The sequence below is a fragment of the Rattus norvegicus genome, chromosome 1, assembly GCF_021556685.1.
Source record: "Rattus norvegicus strain SHRSP/BbbUtx chromosome 1, alternate assembly SHRSP_T2T, whole genome shotgun sequence".
Taxonomy (NCBI): Eukaryota; Metazoa; Chordata; class Mammalia; order Rodentia; family Muridae; genus Rattus; species Rattus norvegicus.
The window spans coordinates 54441988-54458669 of record NC_141534.1 but is presented as its reverse complement, the minus strand read 5'-3'; the positions used below and the strand labels follow the sequence as shown (position 1 = coordinate 54458669).

Sequence of the window (16682 nt, the reverse complement as noted above, 5' to 3'; positions counted from 1 at the left end):
AAAGATGCTGATTGACTGGAAGGTTGAACACAAGAAAGTATTTTCTCGGGAGATTGTTCTCCATCAGGGAACCTCTGCCTAATCCCTTTCTGTTCAGGTTCTTGCCTTGTAGGGGTTGGTCTGATGCTGCGATGTATTCAAATGCTATGTATCAGCCCCCAAGATCTGGTCCCCCCACCCCTGCTTGAGGAGATTCTCAGGGGTGAGGAGATCCTCACATATATCAGCTTTTGCTGTGTAAACCTTGCCCTTCCTTGAAGGTTAATAGAGATGCCTACAATCTGGGCTGGGAAGAAGAGAGGGGGTTGAACAAAGCTTTCTTCTTCTTCTTCTTCTTCTTCTTCTTCTTCTTCTTCTTCTTCTTCTTCTTCTTCTTCTTCTTCTTCTTCTTCTTCTTCTCCTCCTCCTCCTCCTCCTCCTCCTCCTCCTCCTCCTCCTCCTCCTCCTCTTCCTCTTCCTCCTCCTCCTCCTCCTTCTTCTTTTTATGGTGAAAAAATGTATATTTAGAATTAGCCATCTGGACTCACTTTAGATGATCCCAATCTTGTTGGCAACATTTAGAGCATCATAGTTAGGAGGCAAACGAACATAAGCCTTCTTCTCTCTGCCAGGCCTTTTCAAGGCATTGACTTTGGCCACATCAATGTCATAGAGTTTCTTCATGGCCTGTTTGACCTGGTGCATGTGGCCTTGACATCCACAATGAATACAAGCATGTTGTTGTCCTCTATTTTCTTCATGGCTGACTCAGTGGTTGGTGGGAATTTGATGATAGCATAGTGGTCAAGCTTGTTTCTCCTGGGTGTACTCTTTTGGGATATTTTGGCTGCCTCCGGAGCTGCAGGGTCTTGGGCCGCCAGAAAGTGGGTGACGTTCGGATCATCTTCTTTTTGTGGCTGTGGACGCCTTTCAGCACTGCCTTCTTAGCTTTCAAGGCCTTCGCTTTGGCTTCGGCTTTGGGAGGGGCAGAAGCTTCCTTCTTCACTTTCGGCGCCATCTTGGTGAAAAGAATCTTAGGAGAGATCAAGAGGGAAAGAGGAGGAAGAAAGAAAAAGTCGCCATGGTGTATGTGGATTGTGAACTCATGGCCACGAGTAGGCCATGGTGGAGTAGGAACAGGCCAGGTAGAACATGGCAAGTGATATCTTGGGGGTACTGACAGGGAAGCAGATAAAATCTAGTGATCTTAAGACCTATTATAAATTTAAAAACATTTGTGTCTTCTATTTGGAAACTTTATAATCTAAGTGAGGTAACTGCCCCTCCACATAGTATTTCCTACAACATACCTTCAAGTAGATTTACATTTTATGCCCTTCAGCTTCTTGATTGGTCAGTCTTATCCTAAAGGCACAGCTCCCTTTTCTAGTGTCCACTGTAGCTTTCTCTTTAACATGTATAACCACTATGCACCCACCCTCAATTTAATCAGACTCGGAGTCAAACTGTATCTCTGCCCTTTCTGTTCTGTCATTGTAAACCTGGGTAAGCGGAGGAAGTGCAGACTGCCCCACCATCTGAATGTTGTGTTGAACTGAAATTTCCTCCCAACAACTTAGAGTGTTGTTTTAGAATTCAGACTCACTCAGATTTACAGGAGATGCTTTCCCAGAATGTGACTGTCTTAGTTAGCGTTTTACTGCTGTGAGCAGACACCATGACCAAGGCAACTCTTATAAAGGACAACATTTATTTGGGACTGACTTACAGGTTCAGAGGTTCAGTCCATTATCAACAAGGAGGGAGCATGGCGGCATCCAGGCAGGCATGGTACAGGCAAAGCTGAGAGTTCTACATCTTCATCTGCAGGCTGCTGGGAGAAGACTGGCTTTCAAGCAACTAGGACGAGGGTCTTAAAGCCAACACCCACAGTAACACACCTATCCAACAAAGCCACACCTAATGGTGCCACTCCTTGGTCCAAGCGTTTACAAACCATCACACTGACACAAATAGTTTTTAGCTCAGTTCCTAGCAGAGCGCTAATCCCTCCTCTGACACTTCATGAGCACTGGCCACTTTTCCACTGGCTTCTGAACTTACACCAGCATTCGTTGTCTATACCACGTAGTTTCCCACTCACTGGGAAGTATGACTAAACACCACAAAAACTGTTTAAAAGACAGCGTAAGAAGAAGGATTTATTCTGTGCCATAATTCAGAGAAATCAGTCCATCACAGTGGGAGGCATGGTCACGGGAGGGATTTGGCCCGGTGGGGAGGCATCCAGGGAGGAATGTGAACATGGACTCTCAGTTTCTAGTCTTTCCTTCTTGTTCTCTTTGGGATGTCTGTCCCTGGGATGGTGCTCTCCACATCCAGGGCAGGTCTTATTGCTAATTCTATTAATCCTCTCTGGAATCGCCATCACAGAAATACCCAAAGGTTTACCCCACTGATATCCTGAGTGTCTGTTAGTCAAATCAAATCGATAACCAAAATTAACTATCACAGCTGGAGGATGAGTAAAAGTGGAATGGCCACAGGGTTTTGTAGAACGTCATAGGGTCCTGGCTGGAATTCATGGGCTGTGGAGAGCCACGGAGGACTCACTCAGCTGAGAGCTGGTATGATCTTACCTTTTTCTCAGTGGCCATAGTTTCTACGTTGAGTGTGGCATGGGGGTGGAGGGTTGAAGGAGCAGCACCATCAACCTGATCAACCTGGACGTGACTCGGTGGTGCTGGAGATTTGGAGGGGGTGGTGCAAGGTCCCTGGAGCCTGCACACTCAAGGCTGAGGAGATAGATGGAATGGGGTGATAGGAAAGAGAGGTCAACCTCACCACAATGGCTTGACCTGTGGTCAACAAGGAACAAGCTGCTTCTACTTACTAATGTGGGAATGCCATGGGGCCATCATGGCTGCAATGAAGTGGAATTGGGTGGTTTTGAGACTTTACAGGCACACAAGGGGAACTTGTGGCTCACCTGAGTCTCAAGCTCAGAGGGGGAAGGTCTGTGCTAAATGTAACAGCAAGACGTATTTTAAAGCTATCAGGCAGGGTGAGGAGAGCCTTACCTCAGAAGTGATGGAGAGCAAAGGGGGTCTATGAATGGTTCTGGAACACCTCAGCATCAGAAAGAAAGAGGGGGTGAGGGGAACCTGCAGGCACTAGGCAGGGCCCGGTGTCCAAGCCAAGGGTCGGTTATTCACAGAGACAGGGCAGGAGGAAGTGTGTTCTAGGCACTGATGCACTGGAGGACAGGAAGACAGAATGACTGATGGAGAAGGAGCTGAACACCGCTCAACAGCAGCAGGCCCAGGAAAGTGCCTCAGGGATGGTCCAGAGCAGAGAGTAGCCAGAGGCTGTCCCACAAGGCACCCACCCACCTGCTGCGACAGAAGGCAGAAACAAAAATGTAGTAGATGGAGGAGTCTGGAGGGCATTCCTCTGTCCTTTCTCTGCATGACCAGAAGGGCCCAAGTGGTGGCTAAGAAAGGCTCTCTGATGGCACGGAGGTTGTGATGTCACTGGTGAACTTCGATGGCTAGGGTGGAGAAGACATTTTCCCTACCCACTCCCTCCTTTCCTAGCCATTGACCATGCCTGCCTTAGAACAGACTATGCAGGTAGCTCCCCCATCCTGGGCTCTGCTGTCCCCAGCTATTCCAGCCATGCACATCTGTTTCAGGGTAATAAATGGTCCAGATTCACTTCAAAACTATACAATCTCTGCCTCTCCATTGGGATGCATTTATGAAACTCCTCTGTGTGCTGGGCACCTGCAGTTTTAGTTTCTTGCAGAAACTTGTTCAGTGCATGGGGGCACAGCCATGGATGCAGGCAGTGGTCTCTGAGTGGTCTTGGGTAGTCCTCTAGCTGCCACAGTCACTGGAGCCCAGGGATTCTCCAAGTGCTGGCTTCCTGTGGAGAAGTCCAGCTAAAGCACCCTGTACCTTCATATGACACTCTGCTCCCTCCTTTCTGGTGTGGAGCACTCTTGGGTACTCAGGTTGGGAGGGGCTAGGTCTTCGGCCACCAGCAATACCCCAGTGACTAATAATCTTGCACCAAGTGGCTGCTCCTCTAGCAACTGTCACTGTTCCGATTGCAGAAAGCCCCTTGTCAAAGGTTCCACTTGGGATTGGGAGCCCCACTGTGTGCAGATTTTCAGTTCAGTGGCTTGAGTTTTGCCAATCCCAGCCTCACAGGGAGGCAATAATCCAGGAGGGATCCAAGGGGAGGGAGATGGCAGGCCTTTGGCCTCCTTGGGGTTTGTGGTTTGCAGTCTCTGTGTGCCTGGGCAAGGGTGCCAGCACCCTCGTGGGAAGAGCGCCCCCTGTTCTAGCTACGCCTCCGAGGACCTGGTGGTCTCGGTGCGTGCAGTCATCCATCCATTCATTGCGACTTCTAGAGCCAAGGCCCCATGACTCCAGCCGAATCTATGAATGGGAAGAGGAAAAAAAAAAAAAAACCAACATCTATTTCCACTCCCTCCTTCCCGCCCCCCTGCCTCCCTTCCCGCCGAGCCAGCCCGACACAAAGTGACGGGGGGAGGGGGGTGTGGGGGTGTGCGAGAGCGGGTGCAAGTCTGGCTGGAGACTGTACTATTTATATACACCGGGGCTCCAGGACAAAGAGGGCAGATCCGAGTCACCCCCCTTCTGCAGCCCCAGCGTCGCCCCAATCCGCTCCTCCGTGGCTTTGATTTCACTCCCTCCTCCCCCGCGGGCTGGCAGGTGCGGGGGTGGGAGCCGTCTCCGCGGGAGCAGCGTCGCCAAGGTCCGGCTGCTGACGTCCAAGCCTCTGCTCCTGTCAATGAACAGCAGCCGCCGCCTGGGGACTGCTCTGGCAACGAGGCTGCAGACGTCATCGCCTCCTGTTGGACGCGGGGAGGGGGGGCTGTCCAAGCATCAGCGTCTCTGGCTTAAAGGAAAACTCTCTAAGTTCCAGCAGCAGGGGAGAGTGGCTCTTCAGAGCACACGCAGCCCCCCAACTCCGCCCCTATGTCAAGTGCACGCGGGCACACGGGTTGGACACTCGCCCACGCACGCACACACACGCGCGTGCACATACATGCACACTCGTGCACACACACTACTTCTAGGTGTGTGGGTCTAAAGTTGCTTCCGTCGAGAGGCTGAGCTGAGATGGACCAGTCTTCATTGGTGCCTAGAAAGCTCCTTACTGCTTTCCTGAGGATCCCAGAAAGGAAGGCGGGAGGGAGTAGCATCGCTCCTTCTTAGAGTTGTCTCCCCCTTTTGCGAGATGGCCAGCGCAGAAACTCCAAGTACCCGAAGCCCTTGGAATACTGCTGCATGGAGCATATTCGAGCATCTTGGAGAGGTCCTGGACTTGGGCCACCCGGGTTTGGCAACTTGTTTTGAGCAGCCCTGGATGGAGCCCGGATCCACCTTTCCCAGAGACTTGTCCCTACGGCCCCACTTTGAATTTGTGAACTGGCAATGAAGCAGAAAGGAGTTTTGTACTGGAGGATACTTTGGCGGGTAAGTTGATAATTTTTTTTAAATCTAACATTAGCCACTGAGAGTCCAAAGGGGGATTAAAAAGAAAGAAACAAAAGAAGAAAAGAAAACTTATCTCTCTGCAAGCTTTCTAGCAGTAAGAAAATGTGTGTGTGCGTGTGTGTGTGCCCGCGCGCGCGTGCGTGAGCAGTGTGTCAGTGTTTGTGGATGTGACTGGGTGAGCGAGGAGCGGGGTGAGGAGTGTAAGTGAGAAGCACCGGACTTTATAAAGCTTAGCAGGGGAGATGGAAGAGCCTGCAGTCAACCCCAGTGCCAAGTGACAGCCTGGGGCTCATCACTCAGGGTTCCTGGAGTTTCCGAGCTGCAAGTTCCAGAGTAGACTGCGCCCCAGCTGCAAACCGCAGCGGCTGCCTAGCCAAACCCGCAGGTGCCTCTTGAGGTGGCGCAGAGAAGGGCTGTCATGCACCTCAACCTCCTTCCTCTTTCCTGCTGCCAGTCTCCGGTCCTCAGTAGGGACAGATCTCCCTGCACCCTGCCTCTCGGTCCGTTCTCTTTTGCGAGATATCACATGAGGCCATAAAGGAGGAGGGGGCCCTGCATCGTTAGTATCTGAAAGCATCTCTGTTGCCTTCCGTAGCTTTTATTTTATTTTATTTGGCAACCCATTGAAACCACATCCCAACCATCCCGGACCAAACACTCTGAGTGTGGCTGTTTCTCCACAGCCACACGCAGGCTCCTCACAGCCAGGCAGGACCAGGAGTCCTAAGGGGGGGGGGTGGACCCCACCCAGGCTCCCTCCCACCTTAGCAGGAGACCTCTGAAGTATCTGAGGAACCTCTTCTCTTGGGTTTTGTCCTCTCAGCTCACCCTTTTAGTAGAAGGAGAAGGAGGGGGGGGGAGAGAGAGAGAGAGAGAGAGAGAGAGAGAGAGAGAGAGAGAGAGAGAGAGGAAGGAGAGAGAGGGGGAGAGAGGGAGAGAGGGAGAGAGGGAGAGAGGGAGAGAGGGAGAGAGGAGAGAGAGAGAGAGAGAGAGAGAGAGAGAGAGAGAGAGAGAGAGAGAGAGAGAGAGAGAGAGAGAGAGAAAGGGCCACATTGATGGAAGGAATCCTGGGGGTTCTGCCCAAGTCCCTGCCTCTCCTGCCTGCCTTCCGGATCCCTTCGGCAGCAATTTCTTTCCATCTCCTTTCCTGGCCTCTTCTCCCCACCCCTTTCCTCTCCACCTAACCCCACCTTCACTCTCCTCTCCGAGAGGGGAGGGCCAGGGGGAGGGGAAAAGAAAACCCCCAAACCCCAGGCCCTGGGCAGAGATGTCGAAGAAGCGCAAAGCCCTCGAGGGTGGAGGAGGTGGAGGAGAACCCCAGCTCCCAGAGGAGGAACCCACTGCCTGGTTTGGGGGCAGCAGCGAGGAGCCAGGTAGGGGGAGGGGGAGGAGACAGAGGACTGAGCACATGCGGAGAGCTTCGGAGCGGAGATGCTCCTCAGGAATGCCCCAATCTTCAGAGCAACTGGGTAGACTTACCCACAGAAGGGAAATTGGGGGTGGGGTGGAGAGGAGCTGACTAGGCCAGTGCTCGAGACCCAGATCCCTGCGAACTTGGAGCATACTGGGGGGAGAAGCTGGGAGGCAAGGGAAGGATGCAGGAGGGGCCAGGAAGGGCCGACTGAGGATGCTGGCCATCTCTCCTTCCTGCTTGCCTTGTCTGTGAAGACCCTATCCTGTGTATAGATGGCCTGTGTTGGTGCCTGAGTGCAGGACTCTGCCTGGAGGGAGGGGTGCTGGTGCTGTCCCCTAGTGCCTGTTGCCGATGGGGACAGCAGGGAGGGCCCATACCTTCTTCCGTGCTTCTCCAATCCAGGGATGTTGAGGGTTGCGTCATGAGGAATCTTCATCCTCTGCACAGGCAGGGCCTTGGGTCCTCCTGAAGTTGGAGGTGAGGGTTGAGCAGATGGATTGGTACATTTCATTTCAAGGGGAGATGGAGGAGGCAAGCAGTTGGGTTCGTCTCTGCCTGGAATGGCACCGGAGAAAAAGTAAAGATGGGAAATTTCCTGGGTAGCAAAACTGATGCTTGGCATCTCTGATCTCCACACAAAGGAAACCTAGACAGACACCTTTTATTTCACGTCAAGCATTCTGGATCTGACTAAGAGGAGGCCTAGATGTTGGAGCGAAGCCTTTCCCGGGCTGTGGGGATAAGTGAAAAGGAGGGCTCGTGAGGTTTTGCTGTTGGGTAAGCTGTAGATGATCAGGTGGTGAGAAGACTCATGGGGTGGTGTGTCCCAGGTGGCTGGGCAGGCATGAGGAGCTGTTCTGCTTGTCTGCTTTCTTCCCTGCAGCCAGACCATGGTCTGGATGGAGCAGGCTCCCAAGAGGCAGAGCATCAGATGGCCGGTGTCTCCAAGATGGAGTCCTTGGTCCATCTCCTGCGTTGTCACTAGGAACATGGGGTTGCAAAGTCCCTCTTGGAGAGAATGTGGAGCCGTGTGTGCCCTTGGAACCTTTGCAAGGTCCTGTCACATTGAGAAGCCAAGGGTCGGGATGTGGCTCTCTCTGCTTGCTGCAGTCGAGGGTTAGTGAGAGTCGATCGATCCTGCCCAGTCGCCACAAAAGAGGTGGTCTCTAATGACTGTGCCCTTTTTCATGGATTATTGCACAGTTATTGTCACAGGACAAAACCAAGCATTGCTTATATTAATCTTGTTGCGTATTTGGGTAATTGGTAGGAACTTTAGATATTGTTGATTTTTTTTTTTTTTTTGAATGGCTGAAGTTTTTCCATTGCAAGGAAGGGAATGATCACTCAATCATGGTGCCTGGCCAACTCATCAACTCTCTGTGCAGTATTATTTTTGATTTAGGTTTGCTGTGGGGCAAGAACTAAAGTCTATGTGAAGTGGCCTCGCTATCATGGTAACAACAACCCGGGTAAATGTTATGTTCCTTTCATAATTAATGAACTCACAGCTCTTAATTCTCAGAAGAGACAAGAATTACGTTTTACCAAATGTTTCTCATTGTGTGTGTGTGTGTGTGTGTGTGTGTGTGTGTGTGTGTGTTAATAGAATAAAGCAACAATCCATGGTGTGGGAAGCCCATGCTCCCAGCCACAAATAATTTCTACATCTTCCAGACATTCTACGGGGAACATATGGAGAATCACAGTGGGTAACACTGTGTACATAGGTGTCTGTCTTACAGAGAGGGCAGAGCTTCATGTGCTCTCAGAACCTTTGATGGCCCTGTCTCATTGAGAAGCCAAGGGTCAGGATGTGGCCCTCTCTGCTCGCTGCAGTCGAGGGTTAGCGGGAGTTGATCGATCCTGCCCGGTCACCATGGTGGTCTCCAATGACTGTGCATGCTTTGATGGTTCATTGCTCAATTATTGTCATGGGACAAACCAAAGCATTGATTACATTAATTTCATTGGGCATGTGCGTAATTGGTAAGAACTTTAGATACTGTTGTTGGGTTTGTTTGAATGGCTGGAGTTTTCCCATCGTCAGGAGGGAGCGATTCTATACCACCACGCCATGCTCATAGAATTCAACGATTAGCATAATTTTAAGACACTTTGCTTTTGTTTTTTAACTTACAAAACTTAAAGACTTTGCCGTGACCATTGTACTTGGTGAATCAGAACTCTACCTGAAGAGCGTCTACAGATACTGAGCTCAAGAAACCCTTGAGGGTGAGGACACTCAACTGCCCTGTTGTGACTACTTTTGCTTGGGAAATGGAGAGTGTAGCATACAAGTCATGACATAGACCAGGCATGGTGGAAATTTGTCTGTGTGTACATGACGTGTGGCTGTATGACTATTGCTCTGAAAGTTGGGGAAGGGACACTAAGTGGGTACAGGGTCTGAGTGACATGGGATCCTTTCTTGTCAGTGAGAAGCTAGTGCTGCATTTTGCAGACTCCATGCTGGTTTTGCTGTGTTCCTGTTGGAATCCAGGCCCAAACTGATGACTTTCTTGAACACTAGAGAAGAGACCTTGCTGACCTTGACCCCAAGGGCTTCTCTGACATTGTAATGAATGGCAAAGATTGCAATGACCCTGGAAAATATAAGTATGTATTAAATTAAGGCAATGGGATGTTGGATTTTAGTGGGGCCTACTGGTTTCAAGATCATGTATCAACATCTCTGCTTTATCTAAAGTTTGAAACATATCTTGTTAGGGAAGAGTGGCTTGGGGCCTTAGAGCCTAAGAACAAAACCCTTCTGTTCTTTTGTGTGTCTTTACCTACAGTGCATGCCGAGTGTGTGGTTTTCCCCAGCCCTCCCGCCAGCCTGTTGGATCCCGGCAGATGTTGGATCCAAGTCCTGTGTGGATGACTACTCCTTGGAAGTTTCTTAGGAATATGAAGTTAAGGTCACATTGGGTCACTGGCTCTATACGGGTGATTTGGTTTTCTCACCATTCTTGATTAATCTATCTTAATAATTGGTTAAAAGGGGAAAGCACATCATCATACCACAGATTTGTCTGAACATTTATTGAAGTTTCTATTAATTTTTTTTATTTATGGACATGTGTATGTGACTACACACACACACACACACACACACACACACACACACACTCCTAAAAATATCATGGTCAGAGTATAGTTTTCCTGTAAACCCTAGTAGGCTCCACGTCTAGCATATGTACTATGGGGTTTTTGGAAAATATCCACATACAATGTTTATCTTAATGATTTAGAGACGTTGGATGTGCAATTGAATGATAGTAGCAATCGTTTTTGTTTCCCCTTTGCTATGGCTAAACTTTGTTGTGTTTGATACATCTGGGAAGAGGGAAACTCACCTGAAGAATTGCCTCCATCAGATGGGCCAGTGGGAATGTTTATAGGGCATTTTCTTAATTGGTAATTGATGTAGGAGGGTCCGCCCACTGTGGGCGATACCCTCCCTAGGCAGGTGGACCAGGGCTGTCTTAGGAAGGTAGGTGAGCAAAGCCATGGCTCTGATTCCTTCCATGGCCTTCTGCCAGTTCCTGCCTCCAAGATCTTGCCTTGACTTCTTACCCTGACTTCCTTCATTGACGGACTGTGACCTGAGCATTGTAGGTTGAAATAGACCTTTCCTTTCAAGTCACGTTCAGTTATGGTGTTTACCGCAGCCATGGAATGCCAACTAGGACATTCTTGTTTGAACTTTTCTTCATTGGTATGGACTGGAACATAAGAGTGTGTCATACATGGCAGATGCCTGTGAGGCTAATGGAAATGTTGAAGCCAGTATGCAAGTTATCTCTGAATATACTGCATCTTCGTATTTATTGATCTTTTAAGAACAGATGTCATTCTTTTCCTACTCTTGTCCTGTTTGTTTCCTGTGAGTTTCTTTTCGAGGCATTATAATTTACTTAAGGACTTTGGTTTAATCACACGATTAAACTGGCTACTCTTCACTGACACCACACTGAACCCCATTTTCCTCAGGCACCCCCAGAAATCTTTTCTCAGCCCCTATAGGTCCCATCAGGTTTGTCACCCTTCTCACTGCACCTCAGCCCAATGCCTACCTACGTCTTTCCTGTTCTGTCTTCACATTCCAACCTCTATTTTTTCTGAGATGGCTTATGGGCATGAAATAATGTCAGTTGTCTAGTATTAAATTCTTCTCGCAAGTGTTTGAAAAGTAGACAGCTTCCCTCTTAGTTCATTGTTTCACGTGTGAGGTAGCTGAGCCTCCCGACCTTGTGTTCTTGGTGTCTGGAACCAGGTATGGGCCAGCCCTGGCCAGAGTTGCACAGGGTTGGCCTAGGAAGGTCCTGCTTGTAGTTTTCATTCCTGGAACCATGATGATATCGTCCATTGCTACTCCTTTGTCTCTTGAATCAATGACAGAAGTAAGTTGATGGTTTCCTATAAGGGAACATCTTTCTGATATCAGAATGACAGTGAGCTTGATGATTTCTGCATAATGGTCATGGGTAACTGGCTTTGGGGCAGTCTGAAACTATTGATGTGGTAGGTTGATTCAATTTGATGCCTCAAAAACTAATTAAAAGTGACTGTTGATAGCTACCTGGTTTACATCTGTGCTCCCCCCAATAGCTGTGCTTATATCTCCTACCCATGAGTACTCTTGATAGAATCAGTAGACTTAAGAACATTGACAACTCTTTATATGTTATGAAAAATACTCTTCTCATAATATATGAAAATGAATGACCCATGATCATTCCAAGGCACAACCTGTGGAAGGAGACTTAAGAACATTGACAACTCTTTATATGTTATGAAAAATACTCTTCTCATAATATATGAAAATGAATGACCCATGATCATTCCAAGGCACAACCTGTGGAAGGAGCTCATGTTAATGACAACTATCGAAGAACACATCTTATACAGTTAGAGGACAGAGCTATTTGGTTGTCTGACAAACCTGAAAGACCATTAGCTGGGAAGGCAGTTTCTATACAGGACCAGGTCTGAGCTACAGAAGAGCCATCTTTTGACCCGCAGTCTACTCTAAGGCAACCTGAGAGTTTAAGATCCTCAGAATTCTCCTGACAGCTGCCCCTCCCCTCCAGGGTAGAACAGCCTTGGGAACAAACAGGAAGGTTATGTAACAATGCTGCCTTCTAGCCCTTCTGTGGCCAGCCTGAATAATACAAAGAGAACATTTGCTCCTCAGGTAAGCAGAAATTAGCTTCACCTGCTTAGCTTGAGGAGTACACTTAATAAAGAATTGTTCAGCCATTAAAGGAAAAAGAAATCCAGTTACGAGCATGCCGACTTTAGCTTTTCTTCCCTGACCAATACGAGGCAGCAGCCACAATGACCAGCACAGAAGGGTGCACAGAGAGGTGCAGGAAGCTCTCCTCCAGCCTTGCCCTAAGGTCAATCACACTGATGTAGTCAAAGGCCATATGGTACCCTATATGATAGAGGTCTATGTAGGTGACGCCTTATTGAAACGTGGGCCTCTTCTCCACTTCTCTTCTTCACCCCGTTTAATTCACTTGTATGTATTTCGTGATTTATCAGCATACACAGATCTATTTTGTTTTCATATCTAAAGCATTTATATATCCATAAATTAATATTTATATTTAGAATATTTAAATATTTTGGGACTTATCAGCATATACACATCTACTCTGTTTTCACATATATAATATTTATACATTCATAAATTATTATTTATACATTTATAATATTTACATGTTATACATTATATGAATATATATTGTATTAATTTATTTTATGCATTTGAGTGTTTTGCTTGCATGCATGTATGCCCACAATGGCCTGCAGACAGTTGTGAGTTGCCATGCAGGTGATGGAAACCTAACCTAGGTCCCCTGGAAGAGCAACAAGTACATTTAACCACTGAGCCTTCTCTCGGCCTGACCTTAGTTTTTAAAAAATTGTCTGCTTAGTATTCCACGGGATAGCAGTCTATAACTGATTTAATTAAACACTTTAAAATAATGTTCGAGATAATAGCACTTTGCTTTAATAAATAATGAATAGTAAGCAAGCAGAGAATACTTGTTGAGTGGCTCTATAAATCTATATGTTTTTAGAGTCCTGGATATAGGAAGTAGCTCACAGATGTGAGCCCTGTGTGAATTTGTCTGAAGGCCAGTTCTCTCACGTCAGCCTCCCTGTGGTGTATGCACTAGGGCACCAGGCAAACATTCCTTCAAACCAGAGGATAGAATAGTCAAAGTTTAAAGTCTTTGCTGAGAAAAGATTACATCTTCAAATCCTTTTTAAAAGATATCTTTATGTGTTTGAGTTTTTGCCTGCGTGTATGTCTGTGCGCCATGTGCATGCAGTACCCACAGGAGCCAGGAGAGGGCATCAGAGGCCCAGGAAGTGGCCTTACAGGATGGTTGTAAGCCACCTTGTCGGGGCTGGGAATCGGTGACTGCGTAGGAATGGAACCTGGCTCTGCTACAAGAGCAAGCATCCAGTGCTCTCAGCACCGGAGTCACCTCTCTGGCCTCTTCAGAGGGTTTTGTAGACTATGAGATGGTTTAACTTCTGTTCTCCAACTCAAGTGGGTACGGCATCATTGCTGTGGTGGCTATTGCTGATTATTAACTTGATTAGATTGCAAGAACCTGGAGTTTAATGGAGCATATTTTGAGTGAGTCTGTGATGACATTTCCAGAGAGAATTAACCGGGCTAGGGGGAGATCCATCTTAAATCAGGTGGCGTCCCAGAGATTGTAAGAGGCACACTATAGACCAGCGTTTCGTTTTAACAATTTGTTTTGTTTTGTTTGTTTGTTTGTTTGTTTGAGGTAGGGTCTGGGCTTCTTATTTTTCCGTGACCCAAGCTAGGATCTTGGAAGAGGGAATCTCAGTTGGGAAAAGCGTCTCCATGAGATTGGCCCGTAGGTGAGTCTGTGGGATGTTTTCTTGATTAATGATTAACATGGGAGGGCCCAGCTCGCTGTGGACAGTGGTGGTGAGTTAGACGAAAAGCAGGTGGGGTTGGGGATTTAGCTCAGCGGGGTTGGGGATTTAGCTCAGCGGTAGAGCGCTTGCCTAGCAAGCGCAAGGCCCTGGGCAAGCCATGGGTGCGAGCCTGTTGGCAGCTCTCTTCCAAGCCTTTGGATCCATTCCTGCCTCCAGGTTCCTGCCCTGAGTTCCTGCCCTGGCTTCCATTATAGTGAACTGAAATTTATAAGAAGTAAACCCTTCCATCCACAAGTTGCTTCTGGTTGTGATGTTTATCACAGCAAAGGAAAGAAAATCAGGTCAAGGTCTTGTGTAGCTGCTCAGACTGGCTTTAAATTTCCTATGTCGCTGAGGATGGTCTTGAACTCATGACCCTCTGCTGGGATTACAAGTAGTGTACTGCCACGCCTGGCTCTGTCTAGTATTAAATCAGTTATTGGCAGATTTTATTCTTGAGAAAAGTTCCAGATATGGTTCACATACCTCAGATTTTTTTTTTTCAATTTGGGTAAAGGACCTTATAACAAACTAGATATTTCCTTTAATTGGTGTCAGCACAGATAATCTTGGTTGACAGATACGGCAAACATCTCTCTGCTGCATAGAGTGTGGTCCCGTTGTGTGTGGTACTCATACTGTTGACTTCTGGGAAGGATTTGGGTGGTCCCTGAGGCTGAAAGTGGGGAAAGGCTTGGGTGACCCTGTCTGGGCAGTTGTGTCTCCTTCTCAGAAAAACCACTCCAGATTTAGGAATCTCTGCCTGGGAAAGCCTAGAGTTTATTCAGGAGAGGACAAATCTTTTGTCTTTCCCTGAGATGTGACTTTGAATTCTGTTCATCTCTTTGAGGTGCTCATACGCTGAGGCATAGCGAGTCATTTGCTGGTCTCTCTTATGGCTAACCTATGCTAACTGTGAAGTGGAGCTGAAAGGGACCAGCATGCCTTTATGTCACCCCTCACTCGCATGTGGTGACTCTCAAGCTTCAGTGACGGGGGCTGTGAAGGTGCGAGGGACCTCCAGTTATCTTAATTTCTATAGCAGTGTACCACAGGAAGCCGCTCTCTTTGTATGGAGCAGAAGGCTAATGATTGGAACTGCAGAGGCCTCTCACATCGAGGCTTTGGTGGCTGCAGATGTCAGGACACAAAGCGTGGAAGGACCCCGGCTAGCAGGTGACAGGTGAGGGGTTCAGAGCCCAGGAATGCGGTTATCTCCTGTGTGCTCATTGGTATGTGGTACGAGAGGTGACTCTTGGGAGACCCCAGGGCCTTGGATAACTCAGAACAAATTCTTACATGTCTTTGACGAAGCTTTTTCAACAGAACCAGCGTAGCCTGGTCTGTTCAGGTTGCTGGGTTAGATATTCACGGGCATATTGTCCACAAGTCTGTGGGGACTCAGGTCCTGGAATTCTTTTCAAAATGTGAGCAAGAGTTTGAGCCTCCAGGCTCTAAGATTATGCTACTGAGGGCAGTTTCCCTCCTCCAAGCACCGGAAGGCCCCCACACTTGAACCGTTCTTACGTTGCGTTCCTTCTTTGCTTGAAGTCAACTGGAGCATCTCGATGGAGGTCAGATCGCTCTTCTGTCTCTCGCCTGGTGTCACCCCTGACTTGGGATTTCAATGGAGATTACTGGGTATTGTCGCTATGATTTTATTTATTTATTTATTTATTTATTTATTTATTTATTTATTTATTTATTGGAGCTGGGGACCGAACCCAGGGCCTTGCGCTTGCTAGGCAAGCGCTCTACCACTGAGCTAAATCCCCAACCCCGTCACTATGATTTTCAAATGATAAAATAATGACAAATATGTCCATGCAACCATAACAAAGAACAGAGTCTATGGTACGATAAGTGTCTAAATGTGTATTTGATAGAAAATTTGCCATAATACACAGGAAAAACCATCTCTACTTGGCTGATAATGTTAGTTTAATGTATTATCATCTTTGCCTAATATTACCCCTTAGACCCACGTCGTCCAGTTCCTGCCCAGTGTCTTACCTATTTGCTTTCTAAGACCACAGGAATTACCTGGAATTAGGTGCAGTAGACACAGGTGTAGCGGTGAATAATTAAAGTGGGACCCCCACCTCATGCCACGGCCGGCGACTCTCTGGGCCCTGCGGGGATCTCTCCGCCTCCATGACTGTCTCCATTGATGGCTGTCTGTCTCCCGCCTCTTTGCGGTGGTCTCTGCTCACATTCCCAGCATCTGCCTGCTGTGGTTCTAGTCACAACTCCCAGGAACCCGTTAAAATCAAAACTCCAGAGGCTTGTAATTTATCAATCAGATTCCTATCAGTAAATTCTCACCCCACAAAACACCCACACAAAATACTCAGAGCCAATTGATATTGATATAAGCCGCCCACCTGGATAAGACAAATTGTCCTGTAATTATCCTTCTCTCACAAGATTTTCGTAGCTACCTGTGGCTATTTAAAGCCACACGGGGGTGGGTCATCCTTCTCCTCCTCCACCTTGGTTTCTTCTCTCTCCTGCCTTTCAAAACCTCTGTCCCTGCCTTTCTTTTCACTGCCCAGTCACAGGCCTCGCCTTAGCTTGTGCCTGCCCTCATCTGCATAGAGACACCAGTCCACACACAGGTATAGGTGATTCAGTCATGATGTCATGACCTCAGAGAGACAGTTTTGAGCACAGCAAGGCTAGGCCCATTACCACAGTCTTGCTCAGTAATCATTCAATGATTGAATAGTCTGACCCAAGCACAAAGAGCCGAGCCTAGATCCCTGGCAGCCATGCAAAATGCTATCATGACTGGGTGTGCTGGTACCCCAGGCACA

General features: G+C 47.9%; 1 protein-coding gene and 1 pseudogene across 6 annotated transcripts in view; one reads left to right on the top strand and one right to left on the bottom strand.

Annotated features, from left to right (window-relative positions):
- Positions 1-528: 528 nt before the first annotated feature.
- Rpl23a-ps4 (ribosomal protein L23a, pseudogene 4) lies at positions 529-997 on the bottom strand (annotated as a pseudogene).
- A 3903-nt stretch (positions 998-4900) lies between these two features.
- The window catches only part of Pde10a (phosphodiesterase 10A), a 452353-nt gene continuing 440571 nt past the window's right edge, over positions 4901-16682 (top strand). For 3 of the 6 annotated variants that reach the window (NM_001388511.1, NM_001388509.1, NM_001388510.1), the window contains exon 1: positions 4915-5450. Coding sequence is in view for 2 of the 6 variants with exons in the window: in XM_087586493.1 (XP_087442619.1) it covers positions 6739-6844 (106 nt within the window). In the remaining 4 variants the exon portion in view is untranslated. Of the gene's footprint in view, positions 5451-6734; positions 6845-16682 lie in introns of those variants that run through there. The other 3 variants (XM_087586493.1, XM_087586490.1, XM_087586494.1) reach the window with 2 other exon arrangements.